The sequence below is a fragment of the Fusarium sambucinum genome, chromosome II, assembly GCF_050947815.1.
Source record: "Fusarium sambucinum isolate potato_lamoka chromosome II, whole genome shotgun sequence".
Lineage (NCBI taxonomy): Eukaryota > Fungi > Ascomycota > Sordariomycetes > Hypocreales > Nectriaceae > Fusarium > Fusarium sambucinum.
The window spans coordinates 1514323-1532117 of NC_139293.1; the positions used below are offsets into that span (position 1 = coordinate 1514323).

The window sequence follows — 17795 nt, forward strand, 5'->3', positions numbered from 1 at the left end:
GTTTACAATTTCGATACATTTTCCTGCTTTCGCAAGAGATCGTCACCCAACTTCGCCATCTCGAACTTGCGCACTTTACCACTTCCTGTAAGAGGAACTGTCGCTGGCACATTATCATGTCCCAGCCAGAATACGTGAGCTGGTGACTTATGACCGCCGAGTCTCTTGCGACACCAGTCCTTGAGTTCCTCGAATGCGGGCTTCTGATGACCATCGGCCAGCTCAACAAAGGCACCAACCACCTCGCCATAGTGCTTGTTCTTGAGACCGACCACAATTGCACGAGTGATAGCCGGATGGTCCATCAGTCGCTCCTCAATCTCGAGTGGGTAGATGTTCTCTCCACCTGTTGAAGCGGGGTTAGCTAATCATTCCTTGCTGGCAGGATTCTTCACTTACCTCTAATAATAATATCCTTGAAACGGCCAGTAATCGAGCAGTAGCCATTATCGTCGAATACAGCTTCATCGCCAGTGTGGAGCCAAAGAACGCCCGAGGCATCCCTTGCCATAGTTTCATTGGTCTTCTCCGAGTTGTTCCAGTATCCAGCCTGGAGTTGATAGCCACCGATGCAAAGCTCGCCACGCTCGCCAATGGGGACAATGTTTCCATCACGGTCAACGATCTTAGCCTTCGCATGAGGCATCAGCGTACCGACAGTTGTAAGACGAGTGTCGATGGAATCGTCGGTGAATGCGTTGAAGCAAGTCGGTGACGCCTCAGTAAGACCGTAACTGCTAGTGAATTCGGTCATCCCGAAGCGGTTGACAAGAAGCTCCATCAGATATCGTGGCACTGGTGCACCAGCAATGATTCCGGTGCGCAGATTGTCACAGTTGAAGTTTTCAGGCCACTTGGCCTGGAAGAGCGAATCAAACATAGCGGGGACACCATGCACAGCAGTGCATTGCTCATCAGAGATCGCTTGAAGTGTCGCTTGAATATCAAAGACTTCAGCTGGGTACACGATCTTGCCGCCATGAGTGACAACAGCAAGAAGACCAAGTACCAGACCGAAGCAGTGGAACAGTGGTGGAGGACAGCACAATACGTCAGCAGGTCCAAGTCGCATACGATCGCCAATAAATCGGGAGTTGTTGACCAGGTTGCTACTCGTCATCAGTTCATGTTTTCAGACTTGTCGTTTCCAAACTGACTTGAGGATGGCCTACTTACTGGTGTGTGAGCATGGCAGCTTTGGGAAGTCCAGTTGTTCCGCTGGTGAATTGAAGGTTGACCACTTGATGCGGTAACACCTTTGTCATGGCTTGATACAAACGCTGGTGGTTTCGACGACGACCAGCTGTAACCAAACCATCATAGGTCTCATATTTGCCAGTTTCATCTCCCCGAAGCATGACAACCTTGGGAGCTGTCTTCTTGTTCTCGAGCTGCTGTAGCAGTTGTGTCTGGTCAAGTCGGCCGATTCTTGGTGTTGTGAAGAAGATTTTGCTGTCAGAAAACTTCAACCCGTACATGGCTTCTGTCGGGGTATAGGTGTTGTTGAGAATGACGAGGATGGCGCCGATCTTGGCCACGGCAAAGAACACGGCTGCGTATTGCTCACAGTTTCCGGCCATGATTGCGACGCGGTCACCAACTCCGATTCCCATATCCAGCAAAGACTGAGCCAAAGAAGAGCTCTGTTGGCTCAGCTCATTGTACGTCCAGCGGGCACCGGTCCATGGGATGACCAGACACTCTTGGTTGCCATGCTGGTACGTTTGAAGCTCAAGTAGCTCGCCCAGTGTGAAGTCGACCAACGGAGGGTCAACAGGGCCTTCAAGCACGGAGAGCTTTTGTTTCTGCGCCGGAGCAGAGGGGACGTTCGTGGTTTCGGTCGCCATGATGAGAACTGGATGAGATCAGCACTACCGCTTCTTTCCAGAGTTCTTCGAAGGAAAGAGCTTTAGGAGGTCTCGAGAGAAATCGAAGCTCATGGAGAATCATGGTGGGCAGCGATCAAGGGTACTCCCTTGCAATAATATGTGAGCGCAAGCTCGAACCGACGCTATCAACGCTTGCGCATCCGTGTTGACCCGTCATGATGATTTGCCCCACCATCAATGCCGTACTCCGTTCAGGCCCCATGTTTTTGGGATGGAATCGAAACCAATTATGGAATGATTGCACACATCTAAAGCCAAACGATGTGGGAACTTGCCAGGGTCAAGTTAATGCGGCAATTGCGGTGGTGTCGAGTGAAGGAGGCGGCGCTAGATGTCTCCATCAACATCATCCTGCTTTTGTCTCTGCCAAAGGAAGATGTCATGGCTGAGCAACTGAGCGATTCAAGATGCTTTCTCTACCTAGCCGGTATTAATCGCAACCTCGTCTAGCAAAGACTCCAAAAAGCCGAACCCTGCAGTAGGAATCTGTTCCATTACGAAAAGCTCCTATTTCGACATGGTCCGTTGTGCCCAGATCAGTCCAAGCCAGGGTTTTCTAGCGGCTTTTTTTTGCTCGGTGTATCTAATCTGATCATCAGATAAGATGAGCGATTCCCAAATCCAGAGCCAAGGCCGAGTTATTGCTACGCTCACACCCCTGAGCGAGATCGGCCCATGCAGGAAAAATTTTATCTGATCAATTGCAGTTCCGCATATCCGTTCTGTTGCAGTCAAATATCTTGGGTGTGTTCCAAAGTGGGACACCATTACGTTCATGATCGGAATATGAGAGGCCACTTGCCGTCACGACACGATCATCTTGATGGTGTTTAGCGGTATCGCCTAACCTCAAAGTTGATGGGGATGAACTGCCATCGTCACAACTGTTGCTCTCTAAGTCCGCTCTTGCAGGTCCTTTCCCTCTGGTGGCGATTGAGTTAGTCAGGATGCTAAATAGATGATCTCGGCATGCAGTTTTGCTTCGATATCACTTCCATGGAGGCCCTGGCATGTGCAACGAACTTATCCTACAGCCAGCACTTCGAAGTTGAGTTGCAGCCGTTTCAAGTCAATATACCGATTGACAGTAAGTCCAGAGAAATCTGCTCATTTATACCAGCACTCTAGTTCTCGGCAATGAGGGCTAGAGGCTAACATGCCATAAGCCATTTAGAGTTATCTTCATTCAATTGGTAGACAAGCAAACACTGTTCACTTCTGCTATCGCACCATCATTTCTACACCCGCAGAACAGCAGAAGCTAAGTTAGGAATGTCAACATCCTATATGCTAGACAGTTCTTTCATACTCCTGCCGAAGACAATTCTTTTTCACCTTTGAACATGACGACCTTGTGACTGGATGGTGTTGAAGCTACCGGGTAACTTTGACTATGTTCTGCCATAAGGAGTCCGTTTCGGAAGCCAACCATTGGCTCCTAGGTTCCTGGACATGGAATGAGGATCTTGGCCTGTGTTCTACCTAATTGTCAAAGCGAAATGGGGGTCAAGACGAGAGTTTAAATATGGACTATACAAGCTGGAACTTTGCATCCGAAACTTGTCTCCTGATCAGTCCGGTAGAGTTGCCTATTCTCCTCAACCTATTCCTGACAAGCTTCACATTACCACTGTCGCTGGCACCTTTTATGACCTATCAGATAACATGTGTTCGAGAGTTTGACTCATGCGTAAGTAGGGATCGCTCCAGTAGATAAACACCAGTCTTCCAGCCGCTCTACTTGAGACGTCAATTAATGGTTGGGACTCACATGGAGAGTCTCTTAGCGGGTTCCTAGCCCTACTAAGAGGTTCTAACCAACACACCCTCAAAACCGGTTACTAATCATGCCACCTATCAACATGTTGTATGCAACTGGGGGTGGGTTGAGGTATTTCCGTGAATGCATCTGAATTTATCATTCCTTGGATGTATTGCACAAGTGTGGTGTGCCGAGTGCGTATCCTGTCAGATATGGAGGCTATTCTCGTCGTAACTTAACAATCTCAACACCACAACGTAAAGCCATGCTAGTCGGGTTGAGTGACCACCAAACTGCCAAGCGCGTGGCTTTGGGGTCAGAATAACCTGGCTTGAATAGCCACTCCCAAGTACCAAGGTGTAACTCCTACGAGGATCGATAGTATTGGATCGACTGCCACTATATTTATCAATAAATGGTAGCAGGCTGGTAGCATATAGATAATCAACAAACAATATTCTCTCGCCTCTCCAATAAGTTCTTTTAGACCTGAAAAGGGTCAAGGCGTGAAGTTAATACTGGAAACAAACCTCATTGACATCCCAAAAGATAAAAAAGACCTAGACCAATCTTTTACTGTTGAACTAACACACGAAACTAGGATATACGGAGGTTTCAACGGTAGATATTTCGATATCTCGCTTGGTATTCTCATCATGAAGTTAATCGTAGCAATCGCCGTTTATATAATGGCATGGAATTGTCTATGCTGCCGCTGTGCTCAGTCGAGCTGCACTCACTATTATCTCCCTGGTCGGTGCCAATAAAGATCGTTGATTAATCAGGTAGTTGTCTCGAGTCCCTCGAAAGCATATAAATATTTGAAACTAAAGGTCCTGGTGGGCTGCGCAGTTCGCTTGACATGTACAGTAAGCTACATCCTTGACTTGACGCGAGCACCGCGCGCAGTTTTACATTCGTGGAGTTCAAATATGTATACGAAATACTTGTCCTAAGCAGGGATAATAGTATATAAGTTCCAAGACCTTGTGTTTTCCCCATGTTCCGCGTCGCTTTAACATCTGTAGATAGTGATCTCTCCTAGGTCAGTTCGTTAATATGTTGGTTACACTAGCCAACAATCCTCCTAAACTCGCAATGGACTGACTTGTCATGATATCTCACGCGTAAATAGCCTCAAATGAACAAGCATTGCTTGCTATTATCTACATAGTTTAACAACCAAACAATGAAACTGAATAACCATTTCTTAGTAAACGAAACTAGGATAAGGCTTCTTACTAACAAGACATGTCTAAAAGCCCTGCTGATCCACATATGAACTGGGAATTCGACTTTGATGCCCTCGATATCTATGTTATCTATGTTTGGTGGGTTTAGCCCCTGCATGAGAAAGACTACCTTCATGGCATCTGCTCTCGCACCCCCGTATTGCTACGTCTGGTCTGACATACCGTCAAGCCAACTATGCTTAGGTTATAGGTCTATAGAACACAACTAAGGTATCAACTATACTATCCCGGGCAACATCAACAATCGTGTCTTCCGGATATGAGCATTATGATAAATGTCTTTATTTTCGATATGCCTTACCGAAATCAAAGGCTATGACCTAGCAAACAGCCGAAACATTCGTCTCTAATAAGCTGTAGGGTATGGAGAGCTAAACAACATACGTTATCCTCCTCATTTCATCTCCTGTGTTACGTATACTGCCACTCTACCTAGTACTTCCCCTAACAACAACAACGCAGTCGTTGCTAGGCCCAGCACCGATTCCACTGTTCAGGCCTCTGGAATTGGGTTTCCTACAAGCCATGATCAGACTCCGAAGTTGGCGATGCTTCCATGGGGCCGGCTTTCTGATGTTATGGAAGGTATGTGTAGCTACATATGTACACCCCTGGCCTCATGTAGTCTCAACGACAAATAATTTTCAATAATAAGAACCAGCGTAATTGGTTTAGTGGTAAAATTCTCCGTTGCCATTTAAGCGACGTCGGGGAGCCCTGGGTTCGATTCCCAGATTACGCATTTCTTTTGCTATTTATTGATATTCTTTTTGCACTATCTCATTTTGTAGATATGTCATGCGTGTTCGTAAAGGTGATGATGGTGGTGTTGGCCCAAGAGGCCGTTATTCCGATTGCTGAAATGGACCTAACCTATACCTCCGAGAGTTATAAACCTCCTATAACAGACTGAGCATCCGAAAAGAAATAGTGCAGAACGGTTATCTTTTGTTAATTGCACTCCATCTTGCTGTGAGGCACTGAGAACTTGTATCCAGTAGATCGGAGGTAAAGTTGTTCAGTGTAGATGTTCCCTTACACGCATCAAGAAGACTGACCCATCTGTTAATATTCATATTCCTGGACAATGATGCTGACCGGTGAGCTTCTCAGTCTTTCGTGATGATAGTCGTGTGCATTTGATTCCGTATTGCAGAGTTAGCCCTGTATCTCGTTGACATCATGTGCAAGGTACACCAAACGCTTCAACCCCCAGTAACTCGAGGATTGAAACCCCAGGATACCTCAACCCATGAGACAATATTGAATGTCTATTAATGTCAGGCTCAAAGATTTGAATTTGACAGTCGTGATAAGTTGGAGCCCCGGTAAAGTGTTGTTTCTTCCGAGTTGCTAGGACTTCGGCCACTGGCTGGAGTATAAGGAGACGCCTATCGTCTCGCGGCTTGAAGTAAGGACTGCATGATACCTACTTGACTTTCATATATTTCATTGAATGATAGTCAATTGGCTAGACTGGTGATATGCGTGCATAATTCTCATACTCTCAACTGCTGGCATAAATTTCAAGAACGCTGTGTTCCAAATCTCACGCCCAGAGTACAAAACGTCAAAGAGCAAGCATAATCCAAAACAAATGAATAATGCAGATTACGAACTCCCTTGACTACCTAGATATAAAGTTTTAAACCTAAGTGATTAGGTTGTGAATGTTTTGGCTTCCAAAGTACGAAGGACTTTTTTTGTTGTCTTTTTTCTTTTTATAAGAGTGATTAGGTTTAATATCCTATTTATTTTTCAAGAGTGATTAGTTTTTGAGAGTGATTAGGTTTGATAACCCTTTTTTGACTCATCTATTTTTCGCTTCCTTTTTCTATTACCCTGACTCATGCCGCTCTAGAGATGAGTTGATTGTCAAAGTTAAACATATAGAGTTCATTCGATGGTTTCTCACGATTTTGAAGTTTTATATTGGCTTTTTCCCTCGCTCTGAGTCATGATAATAGATTTAAAGTGCGCTAATATGGTAGATTATGTTTCTGTTGATCTGCTGCCGCGTAGCAGAAAAAATGGCCTCTTAGTCTTAGGGTATAAGAACAAGTAGTCTAAGAGCTATAGCTAAGGGGCATAAAGTGACCTACTAATTTCATCTCTTATACCTAAGGCTTTCTTTAAACATTTCTCGCTGTTCAGGAAGCCATTAAATTCCCAGAGATGGTCGCCAAACTCTGCTATGTTTGAGGAAGCAACGTTGCGATGCCATGCATGGCCTATACAAAACAGCCGCTTTGGTAAGCAGGATACGAATTTAAAACACCAGGTACTGAACCAATTGAACTGCTCAAGCGGATAAATGATCGGCACGGTACCTCACATACCGTGTACGGAACGACCCGTCGAGTTGGGTCTTACATCTCAACCACGATGACGTTGGAACTTTGTTGGGTTGGTCATGTACTCGTGGCTCAAACCTAATCCATAGCCTGTATGGCGTCAACCGAAGTCTATTACAGCACGAAAACACCAGGATCTTCCGCTGTCACATGCTGATATGCATTCATCTTGATAATTCTGAATTGCAAAATACGTAGTTGCAAGTAATTAGCTCTGTTGAGAACAGGCAGGTATCAATGTGCTTGCTCACAGCTCATCACAAGAAACTCCAATAAGGGAAGCCCACTCCAAAAACTCCATGCCCCTTCATGGTTGTATCATAAAGGCACAAGTAGGGGAAGCAGATAGACCAAAAGAAACAAAACAAAAAACATGCATCCTTCCATACATGGTATACCGAGCGAGAAGCGAGAGCCCATATACAAGCGCCTTGCGTCAATCGTAATGATGTTCCTCCAAATTTTGTTCATAATCATGAGTTCGTGATGGGATAGCTTTATTTCGGTCCGTCGCCTGTCTCTCCAATGCCGAGGGCCCGTACGAGACTGCGTCGGATGCCCTTTCCACCTGTTGTATCGTCCTTGTCACGACCTAGTAGTCCAAAACTCATGCGTCGAACGGTACTGCCTGCGTTCTCTGACTGAGTTGGGACCTTCTTAGGCTTCTTCTTCTTGGCAGCGGGAGCAGGCGGAGGCATGGTCGGTCGGGGTGGCCATTCACCATCTCGCTTCCAGCCTGTGACGCAGGCTCGGAGCATATCTGAGAGATTAATAGGGCATGAGGGCTGAAGGCTATGGATGATGACCTTATCATATAGGCTGAGATACACAGAAGGTGTGATGGATGCGCGTAGGGGGTTGTTGGGAGGCAAGAGAGGCGGTGCAAGGGGAAGAAGAACCTCGACAGGATAGTTCCGGCTGTCGGGGGGTGTCGATGGTGCTGTGTCCTTGGATCGAGCGTTGCGAAGCTCATCGCTTTTCGCAAGTGATGAACCATCAGAAGCATCGCTAACCTGCGGCGGTAGAGCGGACGCAATTGTGGAGCTGGGAGGAGATGTCGACATGGAGCGGCGGAAAAAGAAACGACGGGGAGATAGAGGTGACACAGCAGGAGGTGTCACAGGCTTAGCTCGCATACGAACAGTTCGTGCGCCGGTCCATGCATTTCGCCGGGCCTCGAAACAGGCCAGACCCTCATTCCACTCCATTTCCTTGCGAACATCTCTCCTTCGCTTGGCGCGCTTCGCCTGAACTGTCGCCTGAACAGTTGAACCCACGTTGTTGGGGTTGTCGAAGCGAAAAGGTGAGCGCGAAGGACCTGGCTCATCGTCATCGTCAGAAAGATCGGATGTCCATTCTAGACGTGTGCGAAAACGAACGGTGTCTTCAGAGACAGTGCTGTAAGTGGATTCGGCATCGCTATTGTCGTCGTCCGACAACTCGGGGTCATCGACTTGATAGCCATCGTCTTCACGTGTCTCATCTTGAATTGGCTTAGCTGGCTCAGTAACATCAAGACTGGTTACAGTCTCGATAGCGTCAGGTGACTCGGAAGCCGTGTCGACAATGGCGACGTCACCTTCAGCTAGTGGAGGGTCGACGACGCGAGATGGCCATGAGAAATCCCAATCATTCTTGATCTTGGCGTCAAGGTATCGTCTCACAGCTTCCTTCTGTTTCGCCTTGTCCTTACTGAGAAGGTCGGCGTGTTCATCGTCGTACCAATCTGGGGTATTGTCAGGCAGTGAGGTCGGCAACTGAACCGAGTTATGACGGAGCTTGGCGATAGGGGATCGCGGGCTCTTATAAATGTCGGAGAATATCATGGCTGAGGATGATCCCGCCTGGGGTTCAGAGGCCCTTGAGGTAACTTGGGTATTGTTTGTTGGTGATTGCGTGGAAGAAACCAATGGCAATGAGACGGACTCGGAAGTCGGACTTGTAGCAGTTGTCGCGGCAGCGGTAGCGGTCGAGCGAGAATGCGGGGGAACAGATGCGACCTGGAGTAGAGGGTGGACTGTTGTTGGGGAAGATGATATGATATTTCGGGTTGGTGACTGGGATGTATTTTGGTCTTGATTACTTGTCTTTGGGGCTAGATGAAAAGATATTAATAGACATTCCTTATGATCGACAGTGAAGAATTTGAAAAGACAAAGTTTATAATCGTGAGAGAGGAACAAGACAAGGGCCAACGAAAAAAAGAGGTAAGTGTGCGTGTGGTACGAGGGGCGCCAGAGGCAAAGAAAGGGTAAGGTACGAATGGTTTATATGGAGGCGGTGGTGGTATCGTTGGAGCGGAGGTGGCGTTGCGTTGCGTTTGGGAGATCAGGTTAAGGTAAAGCGCTATTGACAAGGGCTCGTTCGCATGCATGGCATGGATGGGTCATGTCCTGTGCGCTTGCTTTTCTGGGGGAACTACTCTGCAGACAAACGCTTCGACCTCTTGGTGTCTTGTCTTGCCCTGTCACTTTTGCGGCTCCTTGTCCGCCAATTGTTTGATACAATGACGATGGGCTTGGTACTGCAGGCATGCAGCGCGGGGAACAGGGAAATGAATAACCAGGACATGCTCTCATTTTGTCATCGCAGCCAAGGCTCAGAGAGGTTTGACAAGCAGCTGTAACAGGAGAAAAGGCAAGGGCTCAGCTCACCTAGGCATGATCGGCGGCGGATCCCCAGAAACTAACTAGAGCCGCAGTGGGTTCGTTGGTGATGAGAAGGAATTGGGGATGAGATTGGTTTGAGACAGAGGAGAGGAGAGAAGCAGAACAACAGTGAGAGGAAGAAGAAGAAGGGGAACAACACAAGAATAAGACTTGGTGTCTTGCTTGCTTGACACACTTCCAAGCCGTACACACGTACGACACAAAAGAATATCCTGGTTTTTCTAAGTAGGGACTAGGTTGGTTGAAGTAGCAAAGCTTGGATACTTAAGAGGTCCAAAACCCTGCATTTTCCAGACTTTGGGAATTTACATCTGGCGGTGATCGATTCTGTACAGCCATGACCCTGCATGGCAAAGTAGACAGGACGAATATGATGAGAGTTGGTTTAGGTATGTATGGGTTTTGGGCATGTATGGCATGTTTATGTATAGGTGTTGGCCGGTAGACAAGGTAGGAAGGAGTACGGATACAAGGAGAACAAGAAACTTACCACCACCACCATCATCATCGACAGGCGTCTGAGGACGGTCGGAGCCGACGACGGGTAAAGGATCACCAACGCCAGCGCCAGCGCCAGGCTGTTTTGGCGGCATAGGAGGCGACATGAGATGGGTTCTCGGGGCAGGGGTCCAAGTCCAGAACTGCAACGATTGACAGAGTTTTTCCTTTATGGCTTGGGGGCCTCAAGGTTAGGTTTGAGAGTCTGGTTCTGGACCTGTCTTGACGAGTCTAGTGTATCCGTCCGTGTATGTATACCGGGCGAGTCAAAGAAATACCGCAGTCAAAAGAGAGAGATAATTTGATATTTCCGAGAACTCAACCACACACTGTTCCGCTCTGCTCTGGTTCGGTTTGAGTCAGCCTCGGAATGTGGGAAAAGTGGTAGTGCAGGTGGTTGGTGTTGTTGAGTTGTGCGACAAATTTCGAGGTTACAGTCCCTGATGGAGGAGGGACCCGCATTTAATCACCTCCATTGGACCCCCCCAAATGCTCGCCTACAACTGCTGTACAGGCCCTAGGCTAAGCTGCTGAGAAGCCTGTACAACAGAACCTAGTACCTGAGCATACCAAAAATATTAGCCGGCAGAAGCAAGAGACGAAATTAGTAGGCCACTTTATGCTACTTAGATCATACTCCTTAGGCTATTTGTTTTTATACCCTAAAGCTCAAAGGTTAACTTTTCTGCTACCCACTAGCTGCGTCTTCCTCCAACTCTGGTCCTTGTATTGGGTCGCAAGCACCCTCTTTGGGTCACTGCGCTGAACTTGGGATCCTTGTTTTAGATGTAGAGACGGGCACTTGCAGTAGTTGGGAGAATAGAGGAGTGGGTGTCAACCATGGAATGAAATCGTGTCAATTTTCGTATTCTTCTCTTGTCTCGAATCAGATCAAATCAGATCAAATCAAGCCATGTGAATGAGTGGGTGTATTTGATGTGGGTGAAATGTCGTATGTCGTGTGACTATCATCCGCTCTCAATGGAAAGCTCCAGGTATAAGCGGGGGAGGAAGGGCGGAGTACTGCACAAGTCTCAAGTCTCCCAGCCACAGCGACAATCAGGTCTGTGGATGGAAAAGCTGGAGCGGTCAATTGATGTCTCTGGTTGGATCATACAAGGGTCAGCAGCCCAACTTAACCTTGAAAGCCTTGCGTTGTTGATGCACGTGGACGGACTATGACTGTCACCTGCACTGCACCATGAATGGGGACATCAAACATCAATCACTGGCAAGGATTGTCGTTACTCAAATGTTATTCCCTGTTATCACCTTGGAAGGAGAAACAACTAATCTCGACAATGTCATCTTGTTCTACTATCACCCTCCACTTTATCCCCAGCATATTTCGTTTAAGAGGCGTGATGCTATTAAACATATTCAAATTAAAACATCATCCATGCCTTCTCCTCAGTTATCAGAAAAGTTGGCCGCTTTAAGCATAAGGGACGAAATTATTAGGTCACTTTATGACATTTAGGCTATGAGTTTAGGTCATTTATTTTTATACACTAACTGGACCCGGCATGTTTTGTTAAACCTGCTGTGCCAAAAACAGTGGTCTCCACTAGTTAGTGCCTTGTGGGTTATCTTGGTCTATACCTCCGGTTTAACATGTTTCGTATGGAAGACGTGATATTAAGTGCATACTATTCAAATTACAGAGTAAACCGTTGTCCTATCATTACCCCAGCAAGTGACGCAGACTGTCGGCTATCGCGGCTGCTGACTAAAATACACCTTGGTAAACCACTGCACTCCCTAGACTCCGTACCATATCTATCCTGGGTCCGACTTCATATTCCTATGATTCAGTGCGAGTCTTCTTGTTTGCCCCAGCAATGTCATCATCGCTCGCCTTGCGCTTTTGGGCGCCCGTAGTACTTTCGGTGACTGCAGTAGTTGTAGCAGTAGTGGTAATGGTTGTGCCAGTAGAGTTGGCCTGGGGCATGTCTGGGTATGGTTCATCCCAATTGGGCACGTATCCTGAAAAGAAGGACGACACATCCCCATTGTTGTTCAGGTAGTTATCAAATTCCCCGAGATGATCATCAGACCCTGCCATGTCCGAGGGGGTAGCTGTCGGATCAGAAGAAGCATAACCTGCCAGGTCCGAGGGGGACTCGCCGAAGAGAGAAGCCTTGTCGGAGTCGGAGGGCTCGTCGGGGGAGCCGCTGCATTTGCCCAGCGCAAGGAATTCTGTCAGTGCGTCATAGACCGACTTAAACTCCTCGTTTGGATCCTCTTCGACAGTGGCAGCAAGGGGCTGCTCCATGGCTGCCAAAGCAGGATCAATCAGAGAATTGTCGAGCGAGGCGGCAGCAGTTTGGTTAGGCTCGGAGGCAAGCCGGGCGATGTTAAAGAGATCACTAACTTCACCGCCGGTAGTGAAAGCGTCAGTAGCACCAGTCTTAAAAGCATTGGCTGTTGTGGGGTTTCGTTGCTTTTTGATATTGACCTGGCCTGTTGGCGTTGTGTTCTTGGCCTGCTTGGCCTGCTTGGCCTGCTTGGCCTGCTTGGCCTGCTTGGCCTCCTTCTCATCTCGGAGCTCCTTCACGAAGTGATCAATCAAAGCATTGCCAACTTCCTCGTTCTTGTGTGCATCACGTGAGACAATTGGATATTGTCCACGGTTATTGAGGAAGTCGGTAGCCGAGTGTTTTGGCTGAGGTCGGGGGGTCATGTCCACGTCCTTCGCGACGTCTAATGGAAGTGTCACGCCACGGGCAACATCTTCTAGACGATTCGCCAGTTTGGCTGCGGCGCTGTTGTTGACAGATTTCTTAAGGCGTTTGGATGCAGCGTTGCCAGGCTTGGAAGGTCGACCGCGCTTGGGCTTTGGGGCAACACGCTCGGGCAGGGAGCTCTGTTGCATGCCCATAAGAGGGTTCGGCATCATGCCCATCTGGGCCATCTGAGAATTTCGCATCAGATGAGGGTTGTGCATCGGATGAGGGTTTTGCATCAGATGAGAGTTTTGCATCGGATGAGGGTTTTGCATCGGATAATGGTTTTGCATCAGATGAGAGTCGTGCATCGGATAATGGTTTTGCATCAGATGAGAGTCGTGCATCGGATAATGGTTTTGCATCAGATGAGAGTCGTGCATCGGATAATGGTTTTGCATCAGATGATCGTTTTGCACCAGATGAGAGTTGTGCATCGGATAATGGTTTTGCATCACATGATCGTTTTGCACCGGATGAGGGTTTTGCATCATGCCCATCGGCGGGAAGGGTGTGTAGACATCATGGTTGAAGGTGGCAGCAGTAGGGTTGAGACGGGCCTGACCGCCCATGCTGGAACCTGGCATGCTGAACTGAGTTTGAGGTTGGTGGTCATAGGCCGTGGTTGAGTGTGGCACACCAAGCGGAATCCAGCCGTTGAAAGCCTGGGCCTGATAGTTTCTCGTAGGGCTGGACTGATCATTGGTCCCGATGGGATACCGGACATAGGGGCCTCCCACTCCGTACATGTTGTTCGGAGCACCAGTGTTGACCGTCACGGGAGTGCCAGAAGGCCTCTGAGAGGCACCGGAGTCCGGGCGGAACATCTGTGGAGTGTTGGGAGTGTTGGGAGTGTTACCAGACATAATGCTGAGTTGACCACTGGCTTATAGATATACTTTTGAAGTATTGTAGCAAGCAGTGAAGAGTGAAGAGTGATAATAGCTAGAAGTTGGTAAAGATGGGGAGAAGTTTGTGCTGCGAAGCGAGGTGAAATCGGGAAGGTGAAAAGTGCAAAGATTGGGGGGCAGTGGATTATTATATACCTGTTGCTTCTTGATTAAGTTTCTGTGATAAGAAATCAGCCGAATCTCAAGGACCGGCAGGTGTCAGGCAGCTGGCAAAGCAAAAACTGCAAAGTTGGCAGCGCCTCCGCAAGAACTTCAAAAAAGGGCCCTTTCGGACCCATCGAGATGTATACTCGTGATATACAAGTTATATCGACATATTAGGAAGGTTTGAGATGGAATATCGTTAGCTCGGCATGAGTGGTGTTGTTAAAATTTGGAGGCAAGAGGTTTTATACTACAGCATATAGCTGCATACCAAAACAGAACAATCATACTATTACATTTGGTGTCTCTATTACATTCTATTCATCATGCATCTGTCCAAGAACAATCACTTTTCTAAGTATTGTCTCTCTGTGGCGTTGAGGTGCTGGTTGCATAGTAGTTTTACCCCATCCATTATCTAAATAAACTTCTAATGAGTCAGACCGATTATTGCCACGTTATGCAGCACTCTGGATATCATAATAACATTTCAAATTACGCGTCATAAGAGGGTATTGTTGGTAGATACCTCAGGGGCAACACAAACAGCTAGAAGCAGCCGCGAACTCCAGTCTCGGAGTTCGCGGCTGCCAGCATACTAAGTTAAAGAGCTTACATATCAATCGAGTGCTCGAGCCATCCACAACAAATGGCTTGCATATTGGGGGTACTGCAAGATGTGCAATATCTACTGGGTAGCAGAAAAGTTGGCGTCCTAAATCTTAGGGTATAAAAATAAGTAGCCTAAGAGCTATAGTCTAAGGAGCATAAAGTGACCTACCAATTTCGTCTCCTGGGGGGGCTGCCCCATCGTGAACAAAAACTGTGGCATATCGGTCACATGATTGTATCTCTCGGTGTTATTCTTGTGAGCACTTTGTGAGCAGATTTGCCTTGTTAGCCTGGAGTCTACGTAAAGCATAAAGTCCCAAGTTATCCTTGCCTAATCTTCCAGCCCCTATTTCAGAGTCTACCAGACTTGAAGAGGACGTTGCAATAGTTGCGAGACCCCGTCTACTAGATACTCCTAAGTCTTAGGGTATAAGAATGAGTCGTCTAAGAACTATACTAAGGAGCATAAAGTGACCTACTACTTTCATCTCTTATGTTTCCAGTGGTTAATTCTAGTGCACTGAGGCCCGTATATGCAAACAGAAAAAACAAGGTCCTGTTATGTCTGGTAACACTCCCAACACAGCCGAAATGGCCCAGGGCACTCTCCAGCAATTACAGACTTTTCTAAATCGCGGTAGTAGTATTATCTATTGTGAGTTTGGTAAAGAGTAACAAACAAAAACACCTTGGAACCAGTTTGATTTCTTTTCCACATTCAAGGCATGTCCAACCCCAGGAATCGATCAATATACTGGGTCCTCCAATCTTTACTGATTTATATGTTTAGCAATGAAAATCATCCTCACTAGTTCCCCTCGTCGAGTGTGATCTTAGGCAACCTCTTGTACCATTTTGCCGGGTTGCAGTTTTGGAGGACCAAAAACCTGACCGGCCGGGCTATCAAGCATCTCTTCAGTCACTGCAACCCGCACGCCGCTCTTGTTGCTGACCCATCGGATGAAAACTGGGTCTGGCTTGTTGGCTTCCTCGCCCGAAGCGGCGGCTTTGCGGTTGACCTTGGGGGCCTGTTTCTTGAGCAGCTTGTTGATAGTTTCCATCTGCAGTAATGTTAGCTTTTGCACTTGTTTCTCTTCCAGTCTACGTTTTGTACCTTTACTTCCTCATTTCGCTTTTCACTCAGATTGCGTCGACGCCGGGCCATTTCTTGGCGGCGCATAGACAGCTCTTCGGCCGTGAAAACCTTCTTGGCTTGAACCTCTGCAAATGGTGATTAGTTTCAGCCACGTGCAAACTATCGAATCACTCACCATCGGACAGCTTCATATACTGATGCTCCTTCTCGTCTTCGAAACGAGCTCGTTGACGTTTTGTCATCTTCGTGAGGTCAATGGACTCGTCTGGGTTGCCATCGTCGTCTTCGTCTTCGTCATCCTCGCCCTCTTCACCCTCGTCATCTTCTTCGTCATCTTCCTCATCCTCGTCGTCGTCAACTTCTGGGCCGGCAACCTCGATTTCTTCCCCTTCGGCGTCCTCGTCGCCATCGTCGGCCATAGTCTCATCTCCAAAGCCCATGGTCTCATCACCCATGTCGCTATCGGCCGGATCACTAAGCTCATCGTCATCGTCATCATCGTCATCCTGGATGATTTTGGCGGCTGATGCCCTGGGTGCTGGCTTTGATCGGACTGGTTTGGAGACGGTGATGGTCGGAGGAGCTAAGTCCATTTCAACGTCACCTTCAGCATCAACATCCATATCATCGTCATCATCTTCCTCCACCTCGATTTCTGCTTCCTCTTCTTCCTCCTCGTCCTCGTCAGGACTTGAGTCAACAACGTAGCTCTTCTTGGCCCCGCGATTTCGTTTTCCCGACACAATCTCACCGCCCTCGAAGCCACGGTCTCCTCGTGTAGCTTGTCGAAGTTTGTTGGATGGAAGCTTTACGGTCAAGCTCAAATGGCGATCGCCTCCTGGTGAAGAATGGTCGTCTCTCGAGACAGACATGCCTGAGGCGCGACCAGATCGTCGTGACGACATGCTTCTTTCGCTTCTTTCTGGAGAGTCAGCCAATCTGGCATGGACGGAAATCGTTTCGTTCGCCTTGGCGGCTGCCGAGCGACGTGGGCGAGAGCTCATGATGTCAGATAGTCGCGCTCGCGACTGAGAATGTGGACGGAGTTAAAGGCTGAAGAGCAGATAATACAGCGAAGAACAGGAATGAGTTTTGTGTTATTCGTGTGTCAAAAGAAAATATCGAGGGTCCCAGGCTTCCGGAACAATAAATGCAAGTGGACGGAGTGAAGCGTAAACAGCGAGCTGTATCACACAGCAAGGTAAAGTGATTGAAGGGGCAAGTTTAGGAAAGGTCGTTTGGTGGCAAGGCTGAATGAAATAAGCTCAAATCGTTGGGGTTGAGGCGCAAACCAACGAATTGATTGGTAGGTCAAGACACGGTCGCGACAAGACAAAGATATGGGCAAGGGCAAATGCGGCGCTGATGTTGGTGGCAACTGCCGTGTCTAAGGATAGATGTATGTAATAATGTAGTGTTCGTGGCAGGCAAGGTAGGTGAAGACTTTACGACCCTTCATTGGTGACATACAACATAAAGTTGCAGGATGCAAGGCTGAAGTGAAGGTTTGCAGACGACCAATTAATATGACTTATGCTATGCCATGCCAAGCGAAAGTCAAGCCGTATCGCCTACAAATAGTTAAGGCGGGCAGACAGATCCTATACGTGAGACCTCTCGCTTGTGAATCAGGGATTCGTACGACCGAACATACTAGATGCACGTGGCTATCTAGTGATCATCGGTCCAGAAACAAGCACAATAGCCACAGCCACCAAGCTACATAAAAGGGGGAGTGGACGGGAGAAGTTTATACACAAATGAAGTTGATAAACAAAGTCAGGACTGTGCTGGACTGGGCTGGAGCTGATGATGGTGATGTTGTATAGTGTAGTGCTATACTGAATGATGCGACCAAGAAAACAAGGGGAGACGAAGCCA

The 17795-nt window shown here is 47.7% G+C and overlaps 5 protein-coding genes across 5 annotated transcripts; all 5 read right to left on the minus strand.

The window, feature by feature from the left end:
* Window positions 1–2: 2 nt before the first annotated feature.
* FSST1_007288 (uncharacterized protein) lies at window positions 3–1847 on the minus strand (the record flags this gene model as incomplete). The annotated part of the gene is made up of 3 exons (XM_083224057.1): window positions 3–346; window positions 400–1109; window positions 1177–1847. 3 exons carry the CDS (start codon window positions 1845–1847, stop codon window positions 3–5), a joined length of 1725 nt encoding a protein of 574 aa, XP_083083249.1.
* A 5908-nt stretch (window positions 1848–7755) lies between these two features.
* On the minus strand, window positions 7756–9084 carry FSST1_007289 (DUF4050 domain-containing protein; the record flags this gene model as incomplete). Its single annotated transcript, XM_083224058.1, has 1 exon — window positions 7756–9084. The coding sequence occupies one exon, from the start codon at window positions 9082–9084 to the stop codon at window positions 7756–7758; it is 1329 nt and encodes a 442-aa protein (XP_083083250.1).
* Window positions 9085–9591: 507 nt separating this feature from the next.
* On the minus strand, window positions 9592–10532 carry FSST1_007290 (uncharacterized protein; the record flags this gene model as incomplete). Its single annotated transcript, XM_083224059.1, has 2 exons — window positions 9592–9878; window positions 10418–10532. The coding sequence occupies 2 exons, from the start codon at window positions 10530–10532 to the stop codon at window positions 9592–9594; spliced, it is 402 nt and encodes a 133-aa protein (XP_083083251.1).
* Window positions 10533–12229: 1697 nt separating this feature from the next.
* FSST1_007291 (uncharacterized protein) lies at window positions 12230–14017 on the minus strand (the record flags this gene model as incomplete). The annotated part of the gene is made up of 1 exon (XM_083223859.1): window positions 12230–14017. One exon carries the CDS (start codon window positions 14015–14017, stop codon window positions 12230–12232), a length of 1788 nt encoding a protein of 595 aa, XP_083083252.1.
* Window positions 14018–15651: 1634 nt separating this feature from the next.
* FSST1_007292 (PAPA-1-like conserved region-domain-containing protein) lies at window positions 15652–16918 on the minus strand (the record flags this gene model as incomplete). Its single annotated transcript, XM_083224060.1, has 3 exons — window positions 15652–15879; window positions 15933–16039; window positions 16090–16918. The coding sequence occupies 3 exons, from the start codon at window positions 16916–16918 to the stop codon at window positions 15652–15654; spliced, it is 1164 nt and encodes a 387-aa protein (XP_083083253.1).
* Between the last annotated feature and the right edge of the window lie 877 nt (window positions 16919–17795).